The 13,844-nt window shown below is 41.5% G+C and overlaps 1 protein-coding gene across 1 annotated transcript in view; it reads left to right on the forward strand.

Annotated features, from left to right (window-relative positions):
• Positions 1-712: 712 nt before the first annotated feature.
• The window catches only part of LOC145494861 (uncharacterized), a 20,772-nt gene continuing 7,640 nt past the window's right edge, over positions 713-13,844 (forward strand). Inside the window, exons 1-5 of the mRNA XM_081474428.1 lie at positions 713-869; positions 2,430-2,737; positions 3,820-3,931; positions 6,327-6,440; positions 6,852-6,965. Coding sequence (XP_081330554.1) covers positions 800-869; positions 2,430-2,737; positions 3,820-3,931; positions 6,327-6,440; positions 6,852-6,965 — 718 coding nt within the window. The 5' untranslated portion in view covers positions 713-799. The remainder of the gene's footprint in view (positions 870-2,429; positions 2,738-3,819; positions 3,932-6,326; positions 6,441-6,851; positions 6,966-13,844) is intronic.

Consider the following 13,844-nt stretch of genomic DNA (forward strand, 5'->3'; position numbering starts at 1 on the left):
CAGTTGAAATGGGATGAGCTGAATTAGACTAAACACTTTATTTAAACACGGAGCTTAGCATAAAAAAACACAGTTTTCCTCTTCCCAAAAGCCTTCATTCTAAACTGAATACTGATCTCAAGCAGAAAAATATTGCGGTCAACAAAGAACAAAAGATATTCAAGTTATGTTTACAATATTTCCAGTGTGTTCCTTGTTTCCTCGCGTTTCCTGTCTTTTAGCTAAATTCGTTCGACGACCCTCGAGAGTTAAACCATGTACAGCTGTCAGCCTCGTATATTTGACTTTTATGTTTCTTCTATAAAAGCTTCAATGGTGAAATGCCGAAGAATAAAGCCGACGTTCAAAGGTTTACCCGTGGACGTGTAGCTCAGAACAAACTTTTTCTCATAACAGGCCCGCGTCAAAGTTAGAAAGCCCGCGAAAAGGGCAGCGGTTGCTGCTTCACTGTTATTATTATTTAAGACAGTTCGAATCATTACAAACTTCGACAACGAGTCACGTACTAAAATTAAAATGTCTTGCAAACTCTGGTAGCTGATATTACAATTACGACAAGTATTAAACATCACGCCAACTGCACTATTACAATCATGATCTGCAATAATAGGTATGACGTACAATATTCCGCAACAGTAAATGAGTTTGCTAATTTAAAGGAAGTGTCACAAAGCCCCTGCTCTCAGTTATAATCGGCGTTTGTCCACTAACATCACTGCTGCTAGCTAGCCAAGCATTATCCTTCTTGAATTGCCTTTGAGACGAAAGAACTGAAAAAAAACGTCCAGTGCGGTTTCACATGGACTATTCTGCGTTCTTCCTTATCGTTTCATGCATTTCAGTGATGCCTGATCCAACTCTTGCAGAGGGTGAGTTCAAAAAATATCCTTTATGCCCATCAGTTTGCTATTTATATATATATATATATATATATATATATGTAACCTGCGGCCACCAGCTGTATTCTAACACACGGTATTTTCAAGGGAATTAGAATTCGAGAAATTCAGGAAGCTGGGCATGTTAAAAGTCTCTCTGCATACATGAAAGAGATGCCTTCGGCTCCACATCAAATAATGAAAGAAACGCCTGAATTTTTGTTTGGGGAAAAGCCTTTAGTTCAAAGTAACAAACCAACAATCATGGGCTTTGGATCGCTTTCGTGAGTGAGGTGAGTGCAAGAAATATATATATATATATATATATATGTATATGTATATTTTTTACTGCTGGGGGAAATGAAACTGCATTTGCACGTATAAGCTTTAACTGTCTTATACCTGTCTACTGTGGTGTCAAAGCACGTGGTCTTTCATTCGTCGATGTCGACTTGACATCACTAACACGAACCAAACGCTATCTTAACTCATCTGATCTTGTCAACTAAAAACATCCAGTGTGAGAGAAAATATTACCATTATTGGCTTATGGACGGTTCTTTTGCTTCGCATCCATTGTCTACATCAGGTACTGGTTTACAATACTCTACAGAAGGAGACGAGTGTTGTTGGGCTAAACTAGTTCCCGTTTTCTGTGAAAAATCCATGGAGTCTACGTGTCTCACGTAAACCCGCCGGCTTGCAAACAAACAAAAAACAAAATGCTTTGATGCCGACACAATATCAGCTAAAACAAGACTAAGACAAAGTGTCAGCTAACGCTGACACAAATAAGCATCATTTCTCAGCTGACATTTTAATGTTTGACTCTATATAGGTGCCTCTTATTGGTGCGTTTATCTTTGTTTTGTAGGCCTGTTATCTTGTCAATCATTTATAAATTAAAATACGTAATTTAAGCTTGATGCATTACTAAAATCAGAATTGGTCAAACTTGCTGCCAGTTGCCTATAAAACTTTTTTTTTTTTTATCTCATGCGCAATTAGGCGATTGTGCATTATCTCACCGGTCGTATTTTCAAGGCGCCCTTCAATTTTTAATTTCTTGGATTTTTCATTTAAGGCCAGTTCAGTTTTTGAGAATAAATGTTCCAAAATGAATCAATTCAACTCTCTGTCGTTTAAATCCTCGAATAAACCTTACCCCAGCGAAAGAAAACCTGATGCAAAGCCAGAAGACGAGGAATTTGCAAACAGCAAAGAGAACCCAAGAACGGCAGCGGACATGAATGTGTAACTCCGTTTAAGTCGAAACTAAAGCTTGGTTATTTAATTTGAGTATCAAAGAAATCTGAGTATCAAAGAAACTCGACTCCTGCAAGCCATGTTGCGAATGAATCTCCTTCTATTTTCTACAGGCTTTATGGCTTTGACGATATCATTTTGCTCCTCGAAATATTTACTAGGTGTCGTTATATAATTCCTTTTTAAATAAATAATTATCCTTGAATCTAATCCAAACCTTGCGTAAACCCTTTCAGAAATTTCTTATCCATTCTTTTAAGTAATTGAATTATGCAACTAACACAGGTAAAACTAAAGTTATAGATGCACGTGGTCAAAGTATCAGCCGAGGAGTTCACAATGGCGTCGCCTTTGCCAACTTTAAGTCCCACAAGTTCTCGTACCTAAACCTCTCAAGTCTTGGTACTGATTATGTCCTCGATGGAGATGAATGTGGTTTTGCATGCGTTGGCACACCGTCTTGTTTCTCCTATAACCTGGCTGCATTTTATGACATCAACGGAACAATGTTATGCGAACTGCTCCCATCTGACAAGAACAACAACTCGAACAAGTTCGTCAGCAGCCAATCTTTCCATCACTTCAGTGTAGTGGTAAGTACTCCAATGACAGCCTCTTTGAAATGCATTTTTCATTTTTTTTTTTTTTTTTTTTTTTGACAAGCTACTATCTTCAAGGTCTAGATAGACATTGGATCAAACTTTTTCAGCAACAATGTATAGTGACAGTGCAAATGTCTTAATTTAACGGAATCAGATCCATGATTTGAGAGTAAGCAAAACACATCCACACAGGAAGATCTCTTTTCTGAAAATTTTCTGAAAATAAAAAAAAATAAAAAAAACTGCGCCCTCATTTTTTTTTCTACAAAAATAGTGCTGTTAGGAAGGCTTATTTTCGTTTCACCGACATACATAAGTAAACACAAGTACGAAGTCAAAACTCCAATCGAACTGAGTAGTTGCACTGCAAAACTTAGCAAACAGGAGACTCTTTCTCATTTAAATAAGAAAAAAATCAGCACAGCAAGATCTCGTTGCTTCAAATTTTCCGGCAAAAACTACCGAGCCATCTTTTTTCCTTCAGAAAGAACCTGTTGAAAAGGGCGAAAAATATATTTAAAGGATTAGTGAACTTAAGAGACCTAATTTAACCGCCAATTACGAGAGAACACATGCACTATCTAAAGACTTAAACTGAGTGGGTAAGGCATTGAAGCTCGCACAACAAAGGCTAACAAACAGCCTAACTCCCTGTTTCATTGATTTTTCATTAGCAAAAACCGTTCAAACAGGAAGTTTCCGTCACTTAAACTTTATCAGGCGAAAATTGCGCATCCTTTTTTTTTTTTTTGCAAACACTGGGTAAAGAAAGCTATATTCTTTGTCTAGTTGTTTGCAAAATTTCATTTTGTGGAATATTATTGTCCTCAAAATTCTGAAAGAAACGAGATCGTGTGTTTAACAATATCTTGTCTAATAAAGTTGAGACATCTTTTGCCAACGTGTTTTTCATCATCGATCAAGCTGTATTCACTCCCAGCGGGAATGCTTTCAACCACATTGTTATTTATCGTATCTGATAGTGTCTAATGAGTTTGGCTTGGCCTTGATTAGCTTAGTTTAGCTAGTTTAGTTTACCTTCAATTAAATATCATTTTACATGTATTTCTTAGTCTTCATGTATGAGTGGACCATGCCAGAACGGTGGATGCGTGTCAAGTTATGAGAAGAACAGCTATCTGTGCCTTTGCGTGAAAGGATTCACAGGTAGTACTTGTCAAACAGGTAAGACGACGATAACACTTGAACAGTGTTCTCGTCAATATAATTTCTAATCATGCTCTAGGGTTCCCGACGTTCGCGAGAAAATTTCCAGTTGATAGATGTTTTTACTTAAATTTTCACTACAGGCAGATAATTAGTTTTTTGTGTCAGAAGTACAAAGAAAAAACAAAAAACAAAAACAAAAACAAAAATCGGGGGTCACCGACTTCGCTTCAGAGATAAAGTGTGTGGAAAACTACCCTGATTTAAAAAAAAAAAATGGTGCACGTAATTCAGCATGGTCTACAGGGGTTTACAGTTAAAAAAATCGAAGGTGATTCAACGGAGGCAAACGATCTTAGTCATATTTTATAGAAGTGGGTCTGTTGCGAAAATAATTGCAAATGTTACTAAGGCTTTCACAAAAATTAAAGTGCACCGAAGCCCCAATTTTTTTTTTTTTTTTTTTTTTTTTTCGCTTAAACGAATCCAGTCGTTATTTGAAATACTTCTACGAAAAAATGTTTGGATTCGGTTAAATCCTCGATTTTCTGTGCCCCGACGAAATCTCGAAAATAGCCCCACTGAACACCGCCATTTTGTTTCACGATCGAGTTTTGAGGAGCAGCTGTTGTGACGTCTACCCAGGAAGGTCAAATATCTCACGTCCTCTCATTTCCTTCAGGATGGTGCAATATACATTCGAAAAGTGCACAAAAATGCCTTCCAGAAGTGCTATCGGCTGCTGCAGCAATATCCCAGGTCTAAAAACAGATGAACTGTACAATTTACTGGCGATGATCGGTCAACGGTACAATAAAGACATAAACGATGGTTGATTTTGTTGAACCGAAACGAGCGAACTGAGTCTGTGAGAACCATTAAAGAACTCTCACAAACGCTATTTTCAAAATTTTCTGCTTAAAGCCAACCAGCAATTTACCTAGATCTTCCAATCCCGCAGTATTTATGACATAGCCGGCAAAGTTGTGTGATCGATCAAGAAGCGTTACGACAAAATATACTGATATGTTGATAGGCCGCAACTGTACGCTGCCAACCAACACTTATTTCTCTTTCGATTTAGATAAAAGTCGAAGGTTAATCCTTTAGAATTACATGATAACAAAATTGTTACACTCACAGAGTTTTTCGAAGGTTTGGAAATCAGCAGTGCGACAAACATCCTATGCAATAGTGTCGAAAATATGCCCGCGTGCGGACCGCTTAGGGAACACAACCTTTTCGCTTACCCGACGAATTTCACTGCAAACTTTGCAAAAATTTACACTGGTTATTTGGAATTACGACTTAAAACGTGTGAAATCCGTAATTGTGTGAAATGTTTCCTTCCCAATTCCGCCTTGCTTCCCGCAGCATCTAAAGCAGTCCTTAAGTTTTTTTCCCTGATTTTCGTTTGCATGCTCCTCCACTTCGTAGCTAGGTTTCCATTCCTAATATGCAAGCAGCTCGTCCGCAAAGAAGTCTTCCCCGTCGTCGCTTGAAATATTGCAAATTGTTCTCAAAGCTCTAAGCAGTGAGTTCACAGTTGTCGAAAATGCTCGATCGAAGTTTATTTCAGTGCCTTTCGAATCGAAACCTGCGCAAGTCATCCGTATAAGAACAACGGGGCCTGCACAGACCGAGTGAACGGATTCAACTGCAGCTGCGCCCCAGGGTTTAATGGCAGACATTGTGAAACAAGTCGGTTTAAACATAAATCACTATTATCCTTAATATTTTGAGTTAATAGGACCGCAACGCACACAATTTATTGTCAGTCAGTCACATTTAGAGTTTGCTAAAAGTGCGCAACTATACCATTCAGGTAATAAAGAAAATCAGATGAAGACTCGTCCATTTTCGGTATAAGTAACATGGAATTTCAAAGGCTTTATAATAATATTTGTTGCGCACTTTTGCAGTGTATGTTGCGCGCAAAAGTAGGTGAAAAACGATTAAAAGTATTCGAACTGTGCGTGACAGGCCTCCGAAGCTTTGATAAAAATGAAAACAAAAGAAAAAACAAAACAAAACAAAACAAAAAAACAAGAAAAACAAAGTGCTTACAAAGGGCGATGTTTCGTGACCTTCGCTCATCCAATGCTTTTGCAACAGAAGTTGAAACTGCCAGCCTGGCCCTGTGAAACATTGCTTTCACCTGCCGCAAGCTTTGCGAAATATGTTGCAGAAACGTCTGTTGGAACAAGTTTAACAAGTATCTTTAGCTAGGAATAGAACAAGAACATAAAAAAAAGACGCAGTGGAGGAATTTTACATTTTGCGATTTTGACGACCTTGAATTGGTATTATTGTAAATTGAGAATGCCTTCGCAGTGTGCAAAGTTACTATTGCTGTTTTTGTTCCGGGCTATTGTCATTTGCTGTTTCCTTCCAATCTTATCTTCTAAAACAGATATCGATGACTGTGCAAGTCATCCATGTAAAAACAACGGGACCTGCACAGACCGAGTGAACGGATTCAACTGCACTTGCACACCAGGGTTTCATGGAACACAATGTGAAACAGGTAACCGTAGCAGATAGAATCACCAGCTGTTTAATAATAGGGTCGCAGTGCAGATAATCAATCAACACCTAATCAAACAGTATATTCGCTGTTTGACAGCCACAGAAAAGGGGCACACAACGTGCTGATTTTTCACAGTGCATTTAAGACTATTCAAGTGCCCCGAAGCAACCAACAGATGGTAATTTTTTGGGGAAAACATTGCCAACCAGAAGACATACATATCACACCCTTCTGAAAACCACCTCTAGCTGATTGGAGGCCTCCTCTTAAAATATTAGTTTATTATATATTTTTATTTTTATTTACGCTTAGAGGTGTGGCTCCAGGGTCATATGCACGACCTTGAATTGATATTCTCGATACGTCAGCTATTGAATTGTCTCTTTCCGATTTCATCTTCAAAAACAGACATCGATGACTGTGCAAGTCATCCCTGTGAGAACAACGGGATCTGCACAGATCGAGTGAACGGATTCAACTGCACGTGCGCACCATGGTTTAATGGAGCACAATGTGAAACAGGTAGCCGTAGCCAATAGCATCACGGACCGTTTAAAAATAGGGTCGCAATGCTGATAATCGATAATGGTAATAAACCGTTGCTTGCTTCTGAGTGGATTATGATGAAGATGCATATTTTAGGGACGTTTCCACTTCCTTTTTCAAACATGAAGTCAATAACGGAGCAGTAAGAGAGAAGTAACAGAGCAATAATAGAGCAGTAACAGAGCAGTAACAGAGCAGTAACAGAGCAGTTACAGAGCAGTAACAGAGCAGTAACAGAGCAGTAACAGAGCAGTAACAGAGCAGTAACAGAGCAGTAACAGAGCAGTGACAGAGCAGTGACAGAGCAGTAACAGAGCAGTGACAGAGCAGTTACAGAGCAGTTACAGAGCAGTAACAGAGCAGTGACAGAGCAGTGACAGAGCAGTAACAGAGCAGTAACAGAGCAGTGACAGAGCAGTAACAGAGCAGTAACAGAGCAGTAACAGAGCAGTAACAGAGCAGTGACAGAGCAGTGACAGAGCAGTGACAGAGCAGTAACAGAGCAGTAACAGAGCAGGAACAGAGCAGTAACAGAGCAGTAACAGAGCAGTAACAGAGAAGTAACAGAGAAGTAACAGAGCAGTAACAGAGCAGTAACAGAGCAGAAATAGAGCAGTAACAGAGCAGTAACAGAGCAGTAACAGAGCAGTGACAGAGCAGTGACAGAGCAGTAACAGAGCAGTGACAGAGCAGTTACAGAGCAGTGACAGAGCAGTAACAGAGCAGTAACAGAGCAGGAACAGAGCAGGAACAGAGCAGTAACAGAGCAGTAACAGAGCAGTAACAGAGAAGTAACAGAGAAGTAACAGAGCAGTAACAGAGAAGTAACAGAGCAGTAACAGAGCAGTAACAGAGCAGTAACAGAGCAGTAACAGAGCAGTGACAGAGCAGTGACAGAGCAGTAACAGAGCAGTGACAGAGCAGTTACAGAGCAGTTACAGAGCAGTAACAGAGCAGTAACAGAGCAGTGACAGAGCAGTAACAGAGCAGTAACAGAGCAGTAACAGAGCAGTGACAGAGCAGTAACAGAGCAGTAACAGAGCAGTAACAGAGCAGTAACAGAGCAGTAACAGAGCAGTAACAGAGCAGTGACAGAGCAGTTACAGAGCAGTTACAGAGCAGTAACAGAGCAGTAACAGAGCAGTGACAGAGCAGTGACAGAGCAGTAACAGAGCAGTAACAGAGCAGTGACAGAGCAGTAACAGAGCAGTAACAGAGCAGTAACAGAGCAGTAACAGAGCAGTGACAGAGCAGTGACAGAGCAGTGACAGAGCAGTAACAGAGCAGTAACAGAGCAGTAACAGAGCAGGAACAGAGCAGTAACAGAGCAGTAACAGAGCAGTAACAGAGCAGTAACAGAGCAGTAACAGAGCAGTAACAGAGCAGAAATAGAGTAGTAACAGAGAGGTAACAGAGCAGTAACAGAGCAGTAACAGAGCAGTAACAGAGCAGTAACAGAGCAGTAACAGAGCAGTAACAGAGCAGTAACAGAGCAGTAACAGAGCAGTAACAGAGCAGTAACAGAGCAGTAACAGAGTAGTAACAGAGCAGTAACAGAGCAGTAACAGAGCAGTAACAGAGCAGTAACAGAGCAGTAACAGAACAGTAACAGAGCAGTAACAGAGCAGTAACAGAGCTGTAACAAAGCAGTAACAGAGCAGAAACAGAGTAGTAACAGAGAGGTAACAGAGCAGTAACAGAACAGTAACACAGCAGTAACAGCACATCAACAGAGCAGTAACACAGCAGAAACAGGACAGTAACAGAAAAATAACAGAATAGTAACAGAGTAGTAACAGAGCAGTAACAGAGCAGTAACAACGCTTCAACGTAAATGTAACATGAGTACTGTTAAATTGTCATTTAAACAAAGCGGAGGCGTCCTTTATTTAGAATTGATGCTGATAAGCTATAGGAAGATTCACTATTTTGACTAGATTGACCTGTTGCTGTTCTGTTACCGCTCTGTTCTACCGTTCTCTGTCTGCATTATTACTGCTCTGGTACTGCTTTGTTACTGCTCTGTTATTGCTCTGTGACTGTTCTTTTACTGCTCTGGCACTGTTCTGTTATTGTAGCCTGCGTAACAAGCGGAGCTCGTGATTGGCTGGGCTAGTCCAATATTATTGACATGTGTCGATCAAAGGTATTTTAATACCTTTGAGTGCCAGACAAAAGGGGAAGACGCGTTCGAAGCTTGGTTACAAAACGCTTTAACTTTTCTCGCTGAACGAGGATTTAGTCGTCAGCTTCGACAGTACGGTAGAAATCCTGTAATGCAATGCCGACGCTTTGGTTTTTCGAAGCCTGCACATTATTGCAGAAGCAGGTGCGACACAATTTGCAGCTGTTCCTTTAATTTTAACATCACTTTCTTGAATGCCACATGCGCTAAGGACAAGATAATAAACCACGGGACAGAAAATTAGCACTACTGCGTGAGAAAACTTAGTGATTTCGTCTGGCTTGTTACAAGGCAACATGTTGTCGTAGGTACTGCGACATTTCATTAGAAGCATTTTTGTTGACAGCATTTAGAACCTCTGGGTACAATTCTGAATGATTTGTTACAGTGTTACTGTTAGCTGCGGCATGCCAGTTTTTGTCACATATTTGCCTTACCAAAAATTTAGTCGTCTCGTCCCGGGGAATTCTTACGAGGACATTTTATAAACAACTTTGACTTGGAGGTCTCCTAGGGGAAGATTATCTTTATTCAGTAACTGGTCAAGATTATCGTTACTTCTCCTCTCAGATGTTTGAAGCCTCTCCTGCTCAAATTCCAAAGTTTGCCGAGAAGACCTTCCGTTGTTTGTTTTTGTTGCAGCGATAACAATCGAACCGATTTGCGGATCTGGCGTTTCCAGCAAACGCTTCTTTACTGGAATTGCCTTTGTGAGAGTTGACTTGCTAATTTTACTTTGTATCGATTCCTGGACGAATGAATACAGTGATCCAAGATTTCGAACCATGCGAGCACAAGGATTACTAACGCGACTGGAATACTTCTCACAGTTTAACTTTCAGCCAGATTTGTGCTAAAACTTCACCCTTGCAGTCCTTCCTTTTAGACGGATTGAGTAGCTTGATTAAAAATTACCAAATTTAATTCATCGAGATTTCTCCGTTCCCACCGTGCGCTCGTTGTTTCAGACATATTTTGACAAGTAAAGTTTATTTTGGTTCAAAGTTTACTTTCGCTACGGAAGGCCGAAGATTTTATTGGTTAATTTATGATAGCCGATGACAGCACGAAATCCCAGTGTCCGCGCTCAGGCATGAAAGGCCAAGTGGGCGGTTTTCAAAATCCAGGGGTTTGTCTGCAAGCGTTTCCTTCCTTCCTTCCCCTCCCCATCCCCCCTCTTTTACTCGCTCCATTTTTCGCGCTGTAATATTCTTTGCTCCCCAACACCACAGAAACGCTTGCTACGCAGGCTACTGTTATTGCTCTGTTACTGCTTTGTTACTTCTGTGTTACTGCTCTGTAACTGTTCTGCTGCTGCGTTAGCTGTTATTGGTCCGTTACCAGTCTGTTACTGCTCTGTTAATGCTGCCTATATTACTCTGTTTCTGGTCAGTGTTGCTTTCCTGGTCCTGTATTGTCCGACTTACGTTATTGCCTAGTACCTTGATCATTCGACTATAATAGGTAGGAATGGTCCTTCTGCTCCGTCTCTGCGCTGGACATGCCCTCACCATCACCAACACGCTGTTCCGCATACCAGATCGTTTCAAAATAACATGGAGACATCCGCGCTCAAAGCACTTGTCCTTGCTGAACTATGCCAAAATCCGCCAACCTGACAGGAAAGACGTCGTTGTCACCAGAACAAAGCCTAGTGTAGACTACTGTTGGGCAGATCACCGTCTACTGAACACATGCCTGAGATTGTCCATCCGAAGAAAGTCTAAGTTGAGTCAACATTACTTGCATGGAAGTTTCTAAGGTCGCGAGTGTTCGCATATCATTGGAATTCGCTCACTTTTTGCTGCCACCAGTTGTTCTTGATCTCTCTGACCTTGGTTTGATATTGTCTCTTGAGGTCTTGATATCGAGACTTGGGGTTCGTTCTCATGGGCCAGTCGTGCAAGACGTTTTGCGTCAATGAAAAGGTTGATCTCTTGTTCGTTCTCATTAAACCAATCTTGATTTTTCCTCTTTGTAAAAACGAGAATGGAATCGCTGATTCGGAGATGCCCGATTTGAGTTCCAGTACTATTCCACAGATTGAGGGTCGATTGACTTGGTAATTAGCTTTTCACAGGTAGTTCTTTCGTACCCGTTACAGATGGTAGAGGTTTTGGAGACATCAAATTTCCGTTTGAGCAAAAAAACAGCCCTACGGTCCATCACGTACATCAACTGGAACCCTCCTTGCCTCGGACTCCACAACCATCCTGACGGATCCTCTTGACATCATCGAACGTTGGAGTGAACACTTTGCTATGCAACTGAAACAGGAATCCACTGTTGCAGAAGATTTCCTGGGATATGTCCCATCTCATCTCCTTCAACCCTGGATGAGTCAACCACAATCTCTTGTGGAGTTTGAGGGAGCAATGAAGAGAATGCCACCAAGAAATTCCCTGGTCCTGACAACATCTCATACAAACTGATTCAGCATGGTGGCCTTCCGCTGAAGAGCCGCCTGTTTAGTCTCATCCTGAGAATGTGGGAAAGTGAGCAAGTTCCGAAAATCTCAAAGACGCCGTTGTTATCACCTTCTTCAAGAAAGGCGATCGAAAAGCCCGTGGAAACTATCGTGGCATTTCTCTTTTCTCGAAGCTGGTAAGATTTTTGCTAGGATTCTCTTTAAAAGGCTGCAAGTTGTCGCAGAGGAAACACTCCGTGAGTCCCAGTATGGCTTCCGAAGAACACGTGGTACCATCAACATGATCTTCTACGCCAGACAAATACAAGAAAAGAACAGAGAGAAGCAGATACCTCTACTTTTTGTATTTTACGATATGGAGAAAGCTTTTGGCAAGGTCCCAGGAACGGCCATGTACTGGTCATCCGAAGACTGGAATGTCCAGATCACTTAGTAGGCCTGGTCCGCGCTCTGCATGAAGGTATGCCTGGACGTGTGTTCCATGGCAACAGGCTGACTGAAGAGTACCCCATTACATCGTGATTAAAGCAGAGCTGCGTCCTCACGCCTACACTGTCCTTCCTGTACCCAGTCGCTATGCTCCATGGTATTCCGCCTAACAACCATGGCGCCGACTTCTGGTATCGCCTAGACCAAGCCATCTTCCACACCTCAAAACTCCGATCACGTGGACATACCTACACCAGATCCATCACAGAGCTCCAATACGCAGATGACAATGCTGCTCCCTGCCATTCTACTGATGAGCCGCAACAATCTGTCAGCAACTTCAGCAACGCTTATAGTAGTTTTGGCCTTACCATAAACGTCCAAAAGACCAAGGTGCTCGCCCAACCTGCTGCAAAAACACCTTTTTTAGTCTTCAACATCTCCATTGGTGAAACCCATTTCGAGCAGGTTGACCACTTCCTATACCTCAGAAGCATTTTGTCATCTAACTGCACTGCCGAGAAAGACGTTGACCACCGAATCAGAGGTGCACACACTACATTTTGCTAAATTTATAAGAGTCTCCAAGAACAAAGACCTCAGCCAAACCCCCAAATTTATGCTCTACCAAGCGGTTGTCATTCCCGCTCTGCTCTACAGCTGCGAGGCCTGGATACTGTACCAGAAGGACCTAAAGAAACTCGAGTAATTCCGCCAACGTAAGCTTCGCTCCATTCTCAACATCAAATGGGACGACTACATCACAAACATCTCCGTCCTGGAGCAGACCAACCCTGATAGTGTTGAGATCATGAAACATCAGCTCCCCTGGTCTGATTAAATCGCCAGGATGAGCGATGCTCGCTTGCCGAGACAACTTCTCTGCGTTTAGCTGACCACCGGCTTACGTCCAAGAGGACGACTTCTCCTCCGCTACAAAGATCACCTCAAAGCTACATACTTTCGAGAAAACTGGAATTGATCCGGGGACATGGGAGACAACAGCAGCAAATCGATCCGGCTGGAGAGAATCCATTTCCACCGGGACTGCCATGTTTGAAGCCGAATTGAGGCGCAAAGCCGAACAGAAACGTGGAGGACAAAAGTGCCGCCTTGCAGCCTCTTGTACACCGCCCACCCTCCCGAGCCGTCACTGCCCTCGCAGATTCTATGCAAGGTTTGGCCTGCTCAACCACCTTCGAGGCCATCAAAGAAGAGGAGACCGTACTGATCGAAGAAATTTATGCTCGGACACGACCCAACGCCGACGATGATTGCTCTTAGTACTGCTCTGTTAATGCTCTGTTACTGTCCCATTACTGCTCTGTTACTGCTCTGTTACTGCTCTGTTACTGCTCTATTACTGCTCTATTACTGCTCTGTTACTTCTTTATTACTGCTCTGTTACTGTTCTGGTTTGTTGTATACAGCTTTTTATCTTTTACTACATATATTGTAAATGGTTTTAGGACTTTTTTTTGTTAATTTAATTCAATTTTTGGTGTCCAGGGTACCTCTTGCTAACAGCATTTGCTGATGGTTTTATCCTGATTAAATGTGCTTATATCATCATCATTATCATCATCATCATCATCATATTACTATAACTATTACTATTACTATTATTATTACTACTACTGTCACTGTTACGATTACTGTTTCTGTTCCTGTTCCCGTGCCTGTTCCGTTCCTGTTCCCGTTCCTGTTCCTTTTCCTGTTCCTGTTCCTGTTGTTGCTCCTGTAACTGTAACTGTAGCTGTAACTGTAACTGTAACTGTAACTGTAACTGTAACTGTAACTGTAACTGTAACTG

Source organism: Orbicella franksi, chromosome 8 (genome assembly GCF_964199315.1).
Source record: "Orbicella franksi chromosome 8, jaOrbFran1.1, whole genome shotgun sequence".
In the NCBI taxonomy this organism is placed as follows: Eukaryota; Metazoa; Cnidaria; class Anthozoa; order Scleractinia; family Merulinidae; genus Orbicella; species Orbicella franksi.